General features: G+C 40.3%; 1 protein-coding gene across 3 annotated transcripts in view; it reads right to left on the bottom strand.

Moving 5' to 3' along the window:
• Positions 1 to 16513, bottom strand: part of LOC139749106 (crustacyanin-A2 subunit-like) — a 97774-nt gene that overhangs the window by 46819 nt on the left and 34442 nt on the right. For all 3 annotated transcript variants that reach the window (XM_071662671.1, XM_071662672.1, XM_071662670.1), the window contains exons 2-3: positions 15475 to 15603; positions 15115 to 15328 (exon numbers count right to left, since the gene is read on the bottom strand). In XM_071662671.1, the coding sequence (XP_071518772.1) occupies positions 15115 to 15328; positions 15475 to 15579 (319 nt within the window). In that variant the 5' untranslated portion in view covers positions 15580 to 15603. The remainder of the gene's footprint in view (positions 1 to 15114; positions 15329 to 15474; positions 15604 to 16513) is intronic.

Raw genomic sequence — 16513 nt, 5'->3', positions numbered from 1 at the left:
TGTACTGTAGAGGGAGGGAGTTTTACACTTGTGGGTCACCATCTCTTGGAAATCCTTAACTATCATACAACATTCTAATTTTATGTAAGTTGTCTGCATTAACCATTTCATAGTTTATTCTGTTCCATTCATCCAACACACTGCTACATAAGCATTTCTTCACATCCTTTTTAACAAGTTTCTTACTTATGCCCTCAGGTTGCTCTATCTCAACATCTCTAAAAGAACTGTTCACTATCCATGTCATTGATCTCTTTTGAAAACTAAAAGCTGTAATCAGATCACCCCTCACTCTTCTAAGGTGGGTAAATTTAAAGTCTCCCGTCTTTCCCTGTAACTTTGTTCTCTTAATTCTGGTGCTATCTTTGTTGCCCTTCTTTGGACCTTCACTTTTTGCCCTCTGTGCTTCTCTAGCTGCAGTGACCAAACTTGAGAATATTCTATTTTTTGCCTTATGTAGAATATTATCAGCTTGCTAAATATTTCCTTACCCATATACTGAAGGCTATTTTGATATTTGCCAGCACAGCTTCTCTCCCTAACTATTACCCAAGTACAGGACTCTGGTAACATGTATGGGATGATGTTGACTCCCTAGTCCTTCTCGCACACAGAATCCTGAAGCAAATTTCCTGATAGATAACAATCATATTGAAGTCATCTTTTGCTCTGACCCATTCTCATTATATTTGCTTTGCGAATTTCATCAACCATATTTTAGACCAACTCTGGAGTCTGTTTAAGTTCCCTTGTAAGCTGATGCAATCCTCCTCACTTTCACTTCCCTTACAACCTTTGCATCATCTGCAAACATATTTACGTATGATTTCATACCTTCAGGAAAGTCATTTACATATATGTTAGAATAATGGTCCTGGAACTGAACCCTGTGGCACTCCACAGGTCAACTCATCCCATATGGAAAAGGCTCCTCCAATATGTGTCCTTTGTTCCCTCCTACCAAGATAATCTTCTATTCATCAAAGGAGTTTTCCCCTTATTCCTGTCTGGATATCCAGCTTCTTAATCAACCTTCCATGCAGCACAAGCTCAAACAGTTTCTGGAACTCCAAATATAAACAGTCCATCCAGCTTCCCTTTTGCTAGGACTGAGCTCTCTCTATTGTAGAACTCTACAAGGTTAAACACACATGGCCTTCTTTCCCTAAAACCATGCTGTCATTCACTTGAGTAATTTTTTCCAAGGAAATGCATCTATTTACTTTCTAATAATCATTTCCAGAACCTTACACAACATGCTCATCAGCAAGACCAGTCTGTAGTTCAATTCTTGCTCCTAGTCTCCTGTCTTATTTAAAAGTAAGACATTTGCCCTTTTCCATTCCCTTGGTACCTTTCCTCTTTTAAGTAACAACTTGAACAGCAATCAAGAGGTTTATCTTACATATCTTACATATGTTTAGCACATATGGAGAAATTTCACCAGGACCACCAGCCTTGTACCGGTCAAGTTCTTTTAGTATTCTATTAATACCCATATGAAAGATTTACGCCAGGTGTAAGGCAAGAATCAGTCTTATCAACTAAAAAAGTAGGATATCAGATAGGTCAAGTGTAACTGCACCTGTTAGGTCAGGCAGTATTACAGGGAACCTGAGTATAGAGGTCTGACCTCAAATATCTAAGACATGTTCACACAAGTGAAACTTTTAATGTTTTTTGCATCATCACATATTATAAACCTAAAATGCTCTCTCAAAAATGTCGAATATCACAAAAGTGACTGAAACCTGGATAAAAAAAAAACGGGGACAAAAAAACCTATTGGAAGAAAGCATTTTTTCCAGTATCAATCCCTCACTGTCTGCCCAAATACAAAATGCTTGATAGGCAATCACACAGTGGTCAACAAAATTATGTCCTAACGAAAAAATATCTATTTCTCATGTATTTTTCCACGCTGAATCCAAATATATTTTCAGAATTTCTCCATCACCCATCTTTTTTTTTGTTCTAGCATACTTGCATGTCATTACATACAATTCTATATACCAATGGTCTACAGAGCATTTGAAACAAAAAGTTTAACAAACACAGCTATTTTCATTGTTTGTGAAGTGCAATAGCTCCTTTTTGAAAGCACAAGCCAAGATAAATGTCACCAGGGGCCAGCAGAAACAACTGGAAATGCTGGGACATTCAAACAAGTGCCCTCTCCTGAGTAGCAGTTCCCAGTCAGTTGCAAGCTAGAACTAAATGTGTAAACAGTGTCTTTTCCACTCAGTTGAAAGACTGTGCTTTTAGTGTATTCAAATGTGCTGAAACCCCATCCACCATTATAATGCCGAGAAACTGTGTAAACAGTCCGAATTCTTTCTGCTACATCTCCGGTAAATTGGCATTCATATCACAAAAATGTTCATTTACACCCATTAAAAAGTGCTATGAGCATTACTTTGGTTGTAAAGTGGGTGACCAGGATAAAAGTTGGGCCCCCATATTTGTTGCGTCACGTGTCAGGCTTCTCACAGCATGGGCAGAAGGATCATGCTGTATGCCTTTTGCCATTCCTATAGTTTGAAGAGAACCCAAAGATCATGCTTTGGATTGCTACTTCTGCCTGACAAATATAAATGATATAACATCAAAATCCAAGCATACTGTTAAACATCATAATCTACCCCACTATCAGGAATTACGTGTGCTAGAGCCTCTAAGAAACATGACACCGTGAGACGATGAGTCTGGTGATGAGAAAGTAGGCCAAGTAGAGGATAATATGGGTCCAACCTTTGAAGCAAGTTGTTCTTCAAGTGAACCACATTTGCTGAGTCAAGGAGTTCTTAATGATCTCACCCGCAATTTAAATTTGTCTATGAAGCAAGCTGAACTTTCGGGTTCCAGGTTAAAGGGCTGGAACCTTCTCCAGAATGAAACAAAAGTTTGCTTTTACTGTGACTGCCATGTCATTTTCAGAGAATTTTTCTCCCTTGAAGATGGTCTGGTGCTTTACAATGATGTTTTTCTGCTATGGAGGCACTTGGACAAGAATATGACACAGACGAGTGGCACTTGTTTATTGACTCATCAAAAGTAAGCTTGAAAGAGATTCTACTCCACAACAGAAATAAGTTCCACTCTGTTCCTCTGGGTTGTGCAGCTAATGTGAAGGAATCGTATGATAACAGGAAGCTTCTTTTGGAAAAAATTAAGTAAGGCGACTTTTAAGTATGGTGACTTTACGTGGAGTGCACATGGTGACCTAAAGGTTGTGGCACTTTTGCTCGAAATGCAACTTGGTTACACAAACTTCTGTTTCCTCTGTGAGTGGGGCAGCTGGGACAAGAAAAGTCATTATGTGGAGGAAGTCTGGCCATAACGAACATCACTGACTCCACAGAGGAAGAATGTCATAAATCCTCCTCTTGTTGATCCTGAGAAAATCTATCTGCCTCCTTTGCACATTAAGCTTGGGTTGATGAAGAACTTCATCAAAGGTATGGATAAAACTGGCCAAGGATTCACATATTTGAGGAATAAATTCCCAAGAATCAGTGATCCAGAAATCAAGGAGGGTATTTTTGTAGGACCACAGAGGGAACTGCCACAAGATGAAAAGTTTGATGAAGAGCTAAATAAAGTTGAAAAACTGCATGGCTGTCATTTAAGAGAGCTTGCAAAGTTTTTTCGGGAATCAAGATCAGGAAAATACTGTGATGTTGTAAAAGATCTATTGATTTCATATAAAGCTCTGGGTGCAATAGGAGTCTAAAAATTCACTTTTGGAACTTGCACTTAGACTTTTTCCCAGAAAATCTTGGGGCAGTCAGTGATGAGCATGGCAAAAGAATTCACCAAGATATTTTGGACATGGAAAAGCAGTACCAAGGAAAGTGAAGCCCCTCTATGTTGGCAGATTACTGCTGGACACTGAGGAGAAATGTTCCTGAGACCACATATAGCCAAAAATTGTACACTTCTACATTTTACAGGTAGGTTTTTGAGTGTAATTCCAGCCTTATTTATGAATGAGTAATATATACATATTGTAAAATTTAACTGCTCTTTCACCTAAAATCCATGCCTGATAGAAAAAATCTAAAAACAGATTCAAATTCAGCATAAAAAGTACTATAAGGTCCACCTGTTTTATTTATGGGACAAAAAAAGTTAAAATTTTGTTAACCAGTGAATCATCAGAAGTAAAAGACAAAAAAGACCTTGGAGTGATTATCAATAATGACTCAAAATATGGGAAACAATGACAACAAAGTCAGCAGGTGCTACGATTTCATGACTCAAAAATTGAATTACCAGACAAAGAATGCAGTACACAAGTCTGGTCACCAATCCTAATCAAATGAGAAGAAAAACTAAACAAAGTTCAAAGAAAAGCATCCAAACTAATCCCAGAGAAATAAGCTCAAGAGAAAAGATTTAAAAACAAAATTATTCTCTCTAAAAAGGACAGATTCTGAGAAGACTTTTATTTTTCAAATGTGACTACTGTTCCCTGTGTTAGCGAGGTAAAGCCAGGAACAGTTGAGGAAGACCGCATTTGCTTGCTTCCATTCTCTAGCTATCATGTCTGTCATGTCATATCTAAACAAAAGTGTTAGAATCTGTATACCATGCCCCCCAAAAATATTAATCTTCCCTTTCACACACTCCTTAAAGCACCTAAAGACCTCCGATACTTCTCCTATCCTCTGACAAGCTTCAAATCCCATGGTTCCAAGCATTGCCACATCTACTCCTTAGTACCTATAATTCATCATTTGAAGAGGACATGGCAGTGAGTGGAATGATTCTATTCACTGCCATATCCACTCCAAGGAATCTAAAACACTTCATTTCCTCCAATTCCTCTCTATTCAAAATCACACCCCAAATAACTTGTACCTCAACCCTGCTAAACCTAATAACCTTGCTTTTATTCACATTTACTCTCAACTTCCTCCTTTCGCACACACACTTCCTTAGTAAGTCGCCAATTTTTGCTGTTTCTGATTTGAATCTGCCACCAGTGCTGTATCATCAGCAAACAACAAAAGGCTTACTTCCCAGGCCTACTCATCCCCTTCAGACTGCATACTCAGCCCTCCTTCCAAGACATTCGCATTTACCTCCCTCACCATCCAATCCATAAACAAATCAAAACCATGGTGACATCACACACCCTTGCCAAGACCACCCTTTGCTTGGAGCAATGCTCTCCCCCCTCTCCCTACTCATACACATGCTTTACAGGATAAAAATTTCTCACTGCTTCTAGCAAACATTCATCCAACACCATATACTCTTAAGACCTTCCAAATGGAATCTCTATCAACCCTACCTTATGTTTCTCCAGATCCATATACGCCACCTGCAAATTTATTTGTTTCTCTAAGTATTAGTAATTCATCTGCTTCTCTGAGTATTTCTCAAACACATTCTTTAAGACATAAAAAATGATCAAAACATCCTCTACCACTTTTGAAACCACTCTGCGCATCCCTAATTTGATACTCAGTGCATGCCTTCACCTTTACTCCGTAAAAGACTCTCAATCAATACTTTCCCATGCAACTTACCAGGTACTCTTAAAAACTTATACCTCTGCAGTTTGAACAATCACCTCTACTCCTCTAGTGTTTATAAAGTGGCACTGTGCATACATTTCACCAATAATTAAGCACTTTACCATAATCCATACATAAACTGAAAATGCTAACCAACCAGTCAATGACATGGTCAACCCCCTTTCTTAATGAATTCCACTGCAATACCATCCACTCCTGACACCTTGCCATATTTCATCTTATGCAAGGCTTTCACCACCACTTCTTACTTCACGATAACACTCTCCATGACTCTCACTTTGCATAGCACCCTGACCAACACCCTACATCTGCCACCTTATCACCAAACATATGCAACAGTCCACCTAAATTCTCACTTCTATCTGATACCACTTCCTGTTCTACCCCCTCATTGATGTTCCTATTTGTCTCTTGTTTATTACACATTATTAATCTCTGCCTAAAACATCTTATTCTTCCTAAAGTTTACTGGTACTAGCTCAACCCAACTCTCATTTACCCTCTTTTTCAACCCCTGCATCTTCCTCTTAACCTCCTACTGCTTTCTCTTATACATCCGCCAATCATTTGCACTCCATCCTTGTATGTACCACCCAAATGCCTCTCTTTTCTCTTTCACAAGCAATTTTACTTCTTTACCTCACCACTCACTATCCTTTCTAATCTGAACAAATCCCAGCTTTCGCAAGCCATATAGATCTCTTGCAAATGCCAGCACTACTTCCCTGAATACTTTCTATTCTTCACTCACTCTCCTTGCTTCATTTACTCTCGCCTTTTGCTATTTTACAATAAATTTCTCCTAGTATTACTTCACATGTCCTTGCTTAATTTACTCTCACCTTTTGCTATTTTACAATCAATTTCTCCCAGTATTCCTTCACATAAGTCTCTTTTCCAAGCTCACTTATTCTTAACACTCTCTTCTCCCTAATACTGTTTCCTCTTTTCCAAAAATCTCTTCAAATCTTCAACCCCCACCTCTACCAGAAAATGAGCAGACATTACACCACCTGCCGTCTCCCGCGTTTGCGAGGTAGCGCAAGGAAACAGACGAAAGAAATGGCCCAACCCACCTCCATACACATGTATATACATACACGTCCACACACGCAAATATACATACCTATACATCTCAATGTACACATATATATACACACACAGACACATACATATATACCCATACACACAATTCACACTGTCTGCCTTTATTCATTCCCATCGCCACCTCGCCACACATGGAATACCACCCCCCCCCCTCATGTGTGTGAGGTAGCGCTAAGAAAAGACAACAAAGGCCCCATTCGTTCACACTCAGTCTCTAGCTGTCATGCAATAATGCCCGAAACCACAGCTCCTTTTCCACATCCAGGCCCCACACAACTTTCCATGGTTTACCCCAGATGCTTCACATGCCCTGATGCAATCCACTGACAGCACGTCAACCCCGGTATACCACATCGGTCCAATTCACTCTATTCCTTGCACGCCTTTCACCCTCATGCATGTTCAGGCCCCGATCACTCAAAATCTTTTTCACTCCATCTTTCCACCTCCAATTTGGTCTCCCACTTCTCCTCGTTCCCTCCACCTCCGACACATATATCCTCTTGGTCAATCTTTCCTCACTCATTCTCTCCATGTGCCCAAACCATTTCAAAACACCCTCTTCTGCTCTTTCAACCACGCTCTTTTTATTTCCACACATCTCTCTTACCCTTACATTACTTACTCGATCAAACCACCTCACACCACACATTGTCCTCAAACATCTCATTTCCAGCACATCCACCCTCCTGCGCACAACTCTATCCATAGCCCACGCCTCGCAACCATACAACATTGTTGGAACCACTATTCCTTCAAACATACCCAATTTTGCTTTCCGAGATAATGTTCTCGACTTCCACACATTCTTCAAGGCTCCCAGGATTTTCGCCCCTCCCCCACCCTATGATTCACTTCCGATTCCATGGGGACATTCGCTGCCAGAGCCACTCCCAGATATCTAAAACACTTTACTTCCTCCAGTTTTTCTCCATTCAAACTTACCTCCCAACTGACTTGACCCTCAACCCTACTGTACCTAATAACCTTGCTCTTATTCACATTTACTCTTAACTTTCTTCTTTCACACACTTTACCAAACTCAGTCACCAGCTTCTGCAGTTTCTCACATGAATCAGCCACCAGCGCTGTATCATCAGCGAACAACAACTGACTCACTTCCCAAGCTCTCTCATCCACAACAGACTTCATACTTACCCCTCTTTCCAAAACTTTTGCATTCACCTCCCTAACAACCCCAACCATAAACAAATTAAACATCCATGGAGACATCACACACCCCTGCCGCAAACCTACATTCACTGAGAACCAATCACTTTCCTCTCTTCCTACACGTACACATGCCTTACATCCTCGATAAAAACTTTTCACTGCTTCTAACAACTTGCCTCCCACACCATATATTCTTAATACCTTCCACAGAGCATCTCTATCAACTCTATCATATGCCTTCTCCAGATCCATAAATGCTACATACAAATCCATTTGCTTTTCTAAGTATTTCTCACATACATTCTTCAAAGCAAACACCTGATCCACACATCCTCTACCACTTCTGAAACCACACTGCTCTTCCCCAATCTGATGCTCTGTACATGCCTTCACCCTCTCAATCAATACCCTCCCATATAATTTACCAGGAATACTCAACAAACTTATACCTCTGTAATTTGAGCACTCACTCTTATCCCCTTTGCCTTTGTACAATGGCACTATGCACGCATTCCGCCAATCCTCAGGCACCTCACCATGAGTCATACATACATTAAATAACCGTACCAACCAGTCAACAATACAGTCACCCCCTTTTTTAATAAATTCCACTGCAATACCATCCAAACCTGCTGCCTTGCCGGCTTTCATCTTCCGCAAAGCTTTTACTACCTCTTCTCTGTTTACCAAATCATTTTCCCTAACCCTCTCACTTTGCACACCACCTCGACCAAAACACCCTATATCTGCCACACTATCATCAAACACATTCAACAAACCTTCAAAATACTCACTCCATCTCCTTCTCACATCACCACTACTTGTTATCACCTCCCCATTAGCGCCCTTCACTGAAGTTCCCATTTGCTCCCTTGTCTTACGCACTTTATTTACCTCCTTCCAGAACATCTTTTTAGTCTCCCTAAAATCTAATGATACTCTCTCACCCCAACTCTCATTTGCCCTCTTTTTCACCTCTTGCACCTTTCTCTTGACCTCCTGTCTCTTTCTTTTATACATCTCCCACTCAATTGCATTTTTTCCCTGCAAAAATCATCCAAATGCCTCTCTCTTCTCTTTCACTAATAATCTTACTTCTTCATCCCACTACTCACTACCCTTTGTAATCAACCCACCTCCCACGCTTCTCATGCCACAAGCATCTTTTGCGCACTCCATCACTGATTCCCTAAATACATCCCATTCCTCCCCCACTCCCCTTACCTCCATTATTCTCACCTTTTTCCATTCTGTACTCAGTCTCTCCTGGTACTTCCTCACACAATTAATATGTAATCCAATAATGCCCACTGACCATCTTTCCAACAAATACATATACGTACTTATGTGTGCCCCTTTATAAACCAGATATTCCCAATCACCAGTACTTTTTCAGCACACAACTCCACAAGCTCTCCACCATTTCCATTCATAACACTGAATTCCTCCTAATCATATCCTCAATTGCCACATTACTCACTTCCATAGTCAAATTACCCAACACTAACACCCAGTCTCTTACAAAAAAAAATACTGACACAACTCACTCAGCTGCTTCCAAAACATTTGCGCACCATGATCTATCTCTTCATCACCAGTCCAGTATTCATTTCCTAACACTCTTTCACACCCATAACACCCATAGCTTCAGGGGTAGTGCTCCTCCTTCCTTAACTTTTGTCCTCTTACCAATCTATGACTTAACTGTTAAGACATTTCCAAACCATTCTTTCCCTTTACCCTTGATTTTTTCACTCAGAGCCAGAACATCCCGGTTTCTTTCCTCAAACATACTACTTATCTCTCTTTCCTTCTCATCTTCATTACATCCACACACATTTTGACATCCTAGTCCGAGCCTTCAAGGATGATAAGCACTCCCTGTTCGGCTCCTGTTTCATCTTTTAGAAATTGAAAGACAAAGAACTGGAGGTTTCCAGCAATGGCCTTCCACTCCCTTAATCACCTATGACACGCAGGCAATACTGAGGTAGAATAGGTAGAATTCTTTCCCATCCCAGGGATAAGAAGACCTACATCAAATTTTCAAAATACTGAATAATTTCAACGACATAAACAACTTTCTTCACCTTAGAGAAAGACTTAGTAATCACATATAAAAGTATGAAGATAAAGAAAATGTAATGCAATGTGGGCAAAAAGTCTTCAGTTGTAGAATGGCTGAGCAATGAAATGAACTACCTCCAAATGTAGTAAATGCAAGAAAAAAATATCTTCAGATCAAGGGTAGAGATACTTCAGTGGGGCATGCTATCAGTAAATAATCCTGCTTAAATGTCACTAAATTGTTTTCCTAATCAGAATCCAACCCCTGTTGATCACCTTATTTCAGGTTGATGAACTTTTTCCTAACACTTCCCCACAAAATTTCCAGGCCAGTTAATTTCGTACACACTACATGATGACTACTTGTCTTTTTTCCCACCAGCAGGTGAGCTGGATAAAGAGGTGGGTGGGGAGGTGCCCTCTGCTTTACTATCACGTTTCTGCCACAATCTATGCAAATATCACATAATCGCTTCATGGACCATCAGGTTTCCTTTTTCCTGTCATCCCATGTACTCCTACATCCCATGTCCTATCACCTATCCCTCTTCATTAGCTTTCCTCCTAACACCTTCCCTCCACATATCCCTCCCTATTAGCACCTTCCTTCCGCGTTAATGCAAGAACATGTGCTAATTTACCAGCATCAACTGACGTGCCTGGATCATTTGTTGCAGTAATAGCAATATATCTGTACATCAGAATAACATATAATGCAGAACACATGAATCAGTATACGTAAACAACATACAAGGAGAGACCAATGGTGCTCTACATATTTATATAAATAACATATAAGGACAGAACACATGGCGCAGTACATATAAATGAGGCAAACTCCAAACAGACCCATAATATAAGTTGACCTACTTGTATTCATGCATATAATTCATAAGACGTGTTACGTCATTATACTTTTAGACTTTTAGAACCCATAGTACGTTCAGCTACACTTGCAATAATCAAGCCATATCATAATGGTCTAGCTGTAGCACCTGAGCTACAAATATATTACTCTACACTCCTTAACACAACCACAAAGTGAAAAAAAAATAAATAATAAAAAAAAAACGGGGAACGCAGATTCGTGTATCACTGGGATGCATGCTACAAAGCCGGTGAACCTATTTGAGCCAAAAAAAAAAAAATAAATAAATTGAGCTTCCTGCCTGCTGGAAACGTAGATATAGCATACTTCATCATGACCCACACCTGTCACTCACTGGTATACCAAAACTGTTGTAACCAAGGCGGTCCTCTACACTGTCTCAGTAACTCATCCTTCGCCAACTATTTACAGTCCAGTGAATATCTCGTATTCTCAGCTACAGTCTATACCTTCCCCATCACACTTTTCGTGAATCTGAACAATAAAGAAGAGTAAGGTCTGAAAAACATGAAAGACGCCGTGTACTTATAAAAATAAAGGAAGAGCGTATTGTGTGCATGCGATATACCATTTTTTTCATCAGCCAACATGACGAACATAAGAGCCTATTCAAGGCCATCTCACAGGAAAAGCAAAATTATGTCAAGAGATATGAATTCAGTAGGGCTTATTTTGAGTGAAGGCGTTTGTTGAATTCTTTTCATCTGGAAAGACTCAAGGAGGAAGAAACACAAAGAAGTCAAGAATTCCACAGGTTTATTCAGAGGAAGATAACCCATATTATATCTTGTCTATACTTAAGTATGGTAGAAGATAAAACAAAAATGTAGTCTGCTTGTAATAGGCAATAAACTCACACTTTGTGCATTGTATTTGTACTAATGGATAAACCTAGAAAATGTGGTATTGTACGTTTCATTCAATGAGATAAATGTGGTGTACTGGTACTATAAATCAAACCCAGAATGTTTTTTAAAAAAAAAAGAAAAAAAAAGAACGTGCGACTGTACATTCAATAACGTAAAGCACAGAACAAATACTGTGTAATGCCAAGTAAACCTAGAATATGTTACTACATTTACAATAAACTAAAAAAAAAAAAGTGATGTGTACCTTTAAAACACAAATCCAGAACAAGTTTTCTGGGTCTGTACCAAATAAAATCTAGTTCAGAAGTTCCCAACCAAAGCGGTAATCCTCTCCTCCTCTTAGTAGGCGTTTTTTAAATTGATGGGGGAATAAACCCTATGGAGGCACTTAGATTTCAGTGTGTTTTATTACGAATATACAACTAATAGCAAAACATTAAATATTTCCGTAAGAAACGCATATCAGCTTTCCATCCAAAGTCCCTGTACTTTATTTCTACTTCACCGTAATTATATAATGTTATGAAAGTATTCCAATATTAAAAAAATCACAATAGCATATATAACCTCAATGAATACAGGTATCAGCTAAGATCATCCTTTATGTACTGCAATTTTCTTAATGTCTGTGATTCTTGTAAAATATATTTGACCATCTATGGGGCGAGGGGACATCAGGCATCAATGTTTCCTCAAAGGGAGTGCTGGGTTGTGAAAGGATGAGAACCTGGTGGACCGGTTACAGTCAGTAACACTAGAAAGCCCCAACACGCGCTGTTGGACTTGTAGAATTAAACACACTAGTTTCTGCTGTACCTGTATTTTTTAAATTTTTCTTATACACACTATTTTCTTTCTTTTACGTTGGAGACTCCAGTCTCGGACAAAAGTCCACGGCATTGAAACATAGAGAGGTTAATAATGAAAGAGAAAGAGACAAATGGAAGTATTTACAAATTTTGGAGAAAATGATGAACCTATCTTTTAAACTGTGCTAGGTCATAGTTATAGGGGAAGACATGAGAGGGGTAGATTGTTCTATACTCTCGGGGTGTAGGAAAGAAAGTTATCAAAACAGCCCATATTTGAGGTGCTAAAGGCCACACAGTAATCATGTGACGCAGCAGCTTGCCGAGTATTGCGTGGTCTAGCTAGCGGCGGGGGCACACAGGCAGCCTGCTCTCAGGAGCAAAGTCCAAAGTAATACCTATAAAAGACGGAAAGTGAATCAATACTGCTGCGTAGAGCAAGCGGGTCAGGCTTTGAAGTTACCTGGGAGAGTTTATAAGTTTGACCGCTTTCGACTCACTCTGGCAAGGATGCAGAGCTAGAAGCACCCCAGATATGAGAGCAGTGCTCCATACAAGGCCGAATCAATCCTTTGTATAAACGGAGCAACTGTCCGGAAGAAAGAAATTTCAACATCTATATATAGGACTTCCATTTTTTTCTGAAGCAAACTTAGCTATTTCCATACTCTGGAATTTCCAAGATATAGTGGATGTTACAGTAATACCAAGCATATTCACAGAGTCAAGAGGTGGAATTACAAAAACGTCAAAGGTGAGTGGAAAGTTGTGAGGAATATTCGATGAAGAGACTGATAGAAACTGCATCTTGGAAGCATTAAACTTAAACAGATTTCGTAGACCCCACTGAGATATCCTGTCCAAGTCTGAGTTTATTGAGAAAGCTGTGTTGAGACAAGATGTAGATCGAATGAAAGACTAGGAGAATTGAAGGATGTGGAGGACTGCAGAATTTGGTCGTCAGTGTATGAGTGTATTTGGTTGTTTGTAGAAATTAATTCGTTGATAGAAAGGAGAAAAAGTGTAGGAAACAGGTCAGAACCTTGAGGGGCACCGCTACTGATGGAGAAAGGAGGAGAGGTTGATCCATCAACAACCAGAGATATATCGGCCAGAAAGGAAAGCTAGATATGAGGGAGCAAAGTGAGGGAGGGAAGCCAAAAGACAGGAGCTTATAGATAAGACCTCAATGCCACACTCTGTCATAAGCTTTGGATATGTCAAGGGTAACTATACAGGATTCCGCAAAATCTTTCAGGGATGATGACCAGACATTAGAAGGAAAGGTAAGAATATCAATAGTGGATCTCACCTTATGGAAGCCATACTGGTGATCAGAGCGAATTCTACCTCTTGGCTCAATGAATATATGTGGTGTTACTGTAACATTCGCTATAGGAAACTCCACATTGCGGAAACAGATAAGTCTGCCTACAAAAAACTGGGGGTCCTGTTCAGATGTCGAAATTCCGTTTCTTGCGAACAGTTGCTCCGTTTATACAAGTTGCTCCGTTTATACAGGGGACTGATCCATCATGTATGAAGTATTGCTCTCATATCTGGGGTGGTTCTAGCTCTGCATCCTCACTTACAGAATTGAGTCGAAAGCTGTCTGACCACTAAACCCTCCCGGGTTTGCTTCGAAACTTGAACCTTTTGCCCTACGCCGCAATGATGGTTCACTTTGCCTCTTCTATAAGCAATTTTTTTGGTTCTTGTCCCCTAGATGTGGCTGCTTGTGTACCCCCCACCACTAGCTAGACCACGCAATACTCGGCGAGCTGGTGCGTCTTATGGTTTCTGTGTGGCTATTGGCAACTCGAAGTCGGGGTTTGTTGATAACTGTTTCCTTCCCTACACCTTGAGGCCTTGGAACTCTACACCTCTCATGTTTTGCCCAGTTACTATGATATGTCACATTCCTAGACAGTTTTTTTTCACTTCCTCCATCATTCTTAAATGCCCCTCCTTGTCTCTTTTTTTCCTTTCATTAACCTCTATTTCAATTAAAGCCCGACCTTGATGTGGACTTTTGTCCTTGTCTGAAGCCTTCAACGCAAAAAAAAAGTATACGGTAAGATAATCAACAAGTTGTTCACATCTAACATAAGGCGAAAACTAGAAAGGCTTCTCATGTTTCGTCACCACACCTACAGAACCACAAACAGCTAACAGAGAAGGTCCGGAAGAGGGCAACAAAAATGGTACCAGAATTAAGAGAGGAGCTACAGGAAAATGCTAGAATATTTCAATTTGCCCAACTTGGAAGGGTGAAGAGTGAGGGACGACCTGATCACATGTTTCTGAACAGATCGATAACGTAATAGTGAAAATATCATCGGGAGATGTTGGAACAAAGCCACCAAAGGACATAACATGAAATAAGGCAAATAAAAAAAAAAAAAAATCTAAGAAAAGACGAAAAGAATTATTCTTATAGTATAACTGTGATGGATATATGGAATAAGATGACTAAGGACATGGTATTTGCAGAGAGCTCACATAAATTTAAGAAGTATGAGAGTAGAGAATGTTCAAGAGATGGGGCCCCAAGAGTGCAAACCTTCCTCCCCGTACAGTACCAATACGTGATCATATGAGCTGCAGCATTGAGGAGATGTGGGTGACCGTAGCTGACTGAGATAAGGACTTACTTCCCATAACAAAATCGGTGACCATATGAGCTGGGTTGTCCGGTTGTACGACCCGCAAGGTGGAGCGTGTTTCCGCTGGCTTACCAGAGGAATCTAGCCCTTGAGATGTGACCTTAATAACCTCACCTTCACGCTGGTAGTCGCTGGACAAACACGACTTGACCCTCTGGAATATGCTCTCCTGCGCCTGGATCTCATACCATACTCCCATATACTGAATAAGAAACAATTCATTAATGACATACTAAATATATTTCAGTTCATGCAAGTGTAGCTGAATGCTGCAGTTCTGCACTACCCGGGCACACCATAGCATCATGAAAAGTCGTGATTGTAATATATATGACTTGCGCACCTTACCTTATCAAGTGAGAAATCTTTCTTTAACTCCAGCTTTGGACAGGAGGCAGCTTGAGCTCGTGCACAGCACCACACCATCAGCCATGGTAACAGCTGCAGCCACATCTCTCACCACGTTATATGCCTCAGCTGAAAGCCATAACGAAGAACAATAATACACGAGTCACCTCATACAGCAATGGTCTGGTGATGGAAGGTCAGTGTAACTACCTACCTGTGGTGTGGTGTGAGGGGAGGGTGTTTTACACTCATGGGGCCACGTCTCGTGAACATTCTCAAACATCGACTTAAATCTACGTCAATTGTCGCCTCTTACTGTTCACCTTCTTCCATTCGTCCACCGCTCAAACTATGAAGGTATTTCTTTACATCTTTTTTTTCTACGAATGTTTTGCTTTCACGTGACGCGCTCAGCTTCCTCTGTTGCCACAACTCTCGAGGAACTGTTGTTCACTGTCCACGTCATCGATATGTTTCAAAGGTTAACGGCTGTCATCAGGTCACCCTTACTCTTCTCTCTTCGAAGGTAAACAAATTTAAAGCTTCTAGCCTTCCCCTGTAACTCCGCTGTCTTAAATCTAGTAACATTCTTTGATGCCCTCATCTGGACCTTCTCTATTTGCTCTTGTGCTTCTTCTTTAGATGTGGTGACCGAACTTGAGCAACATATTTTACTTTTGGTTTTATGTACGACATGAAGAGCCTACTCATCATATCCCTATCAATATACTGGAAAATTATTCTAATATTTCCCAGTGGACAGTTCGTCTCTATGAACGATTCACTTACAAGTGGGACACAGACCAAGGTTAGGGACGACACACACACACACACACACACACACACACACACACACACAGACACACGGGATCCTGAAGTTTATTTCCTGCTCGATAATAATGGTAGCGGCCGAGGCCTTCGTTCACCGTGCCCCAGCCTCATCACACTCACTCCGGATACATATCATCAACCATGTGTCAGATCAACTCTGGCGTCTGGTTAAGTCTCATTGTAAGGCGATGCAATTCTCCTCACTCTT

This window comes from Panulirus ornatus, chromosome 6 (assembly GCF_036320965.1).
Source record: "Panulirus ornatus isolate Po-2019 chromosome 6, ASM3632096v1, whole genome shotgun sequence".
NCBI classification, from domain to species: Eukaryota; Metazoa; Arthropoda; class Malacostraca; order Decapoda; family Palinuridae; genus Panulirus; species Panulirus ornatus.
This window is presented reverse-complemented; position numbering and strand designations above follow the sequence as displayed.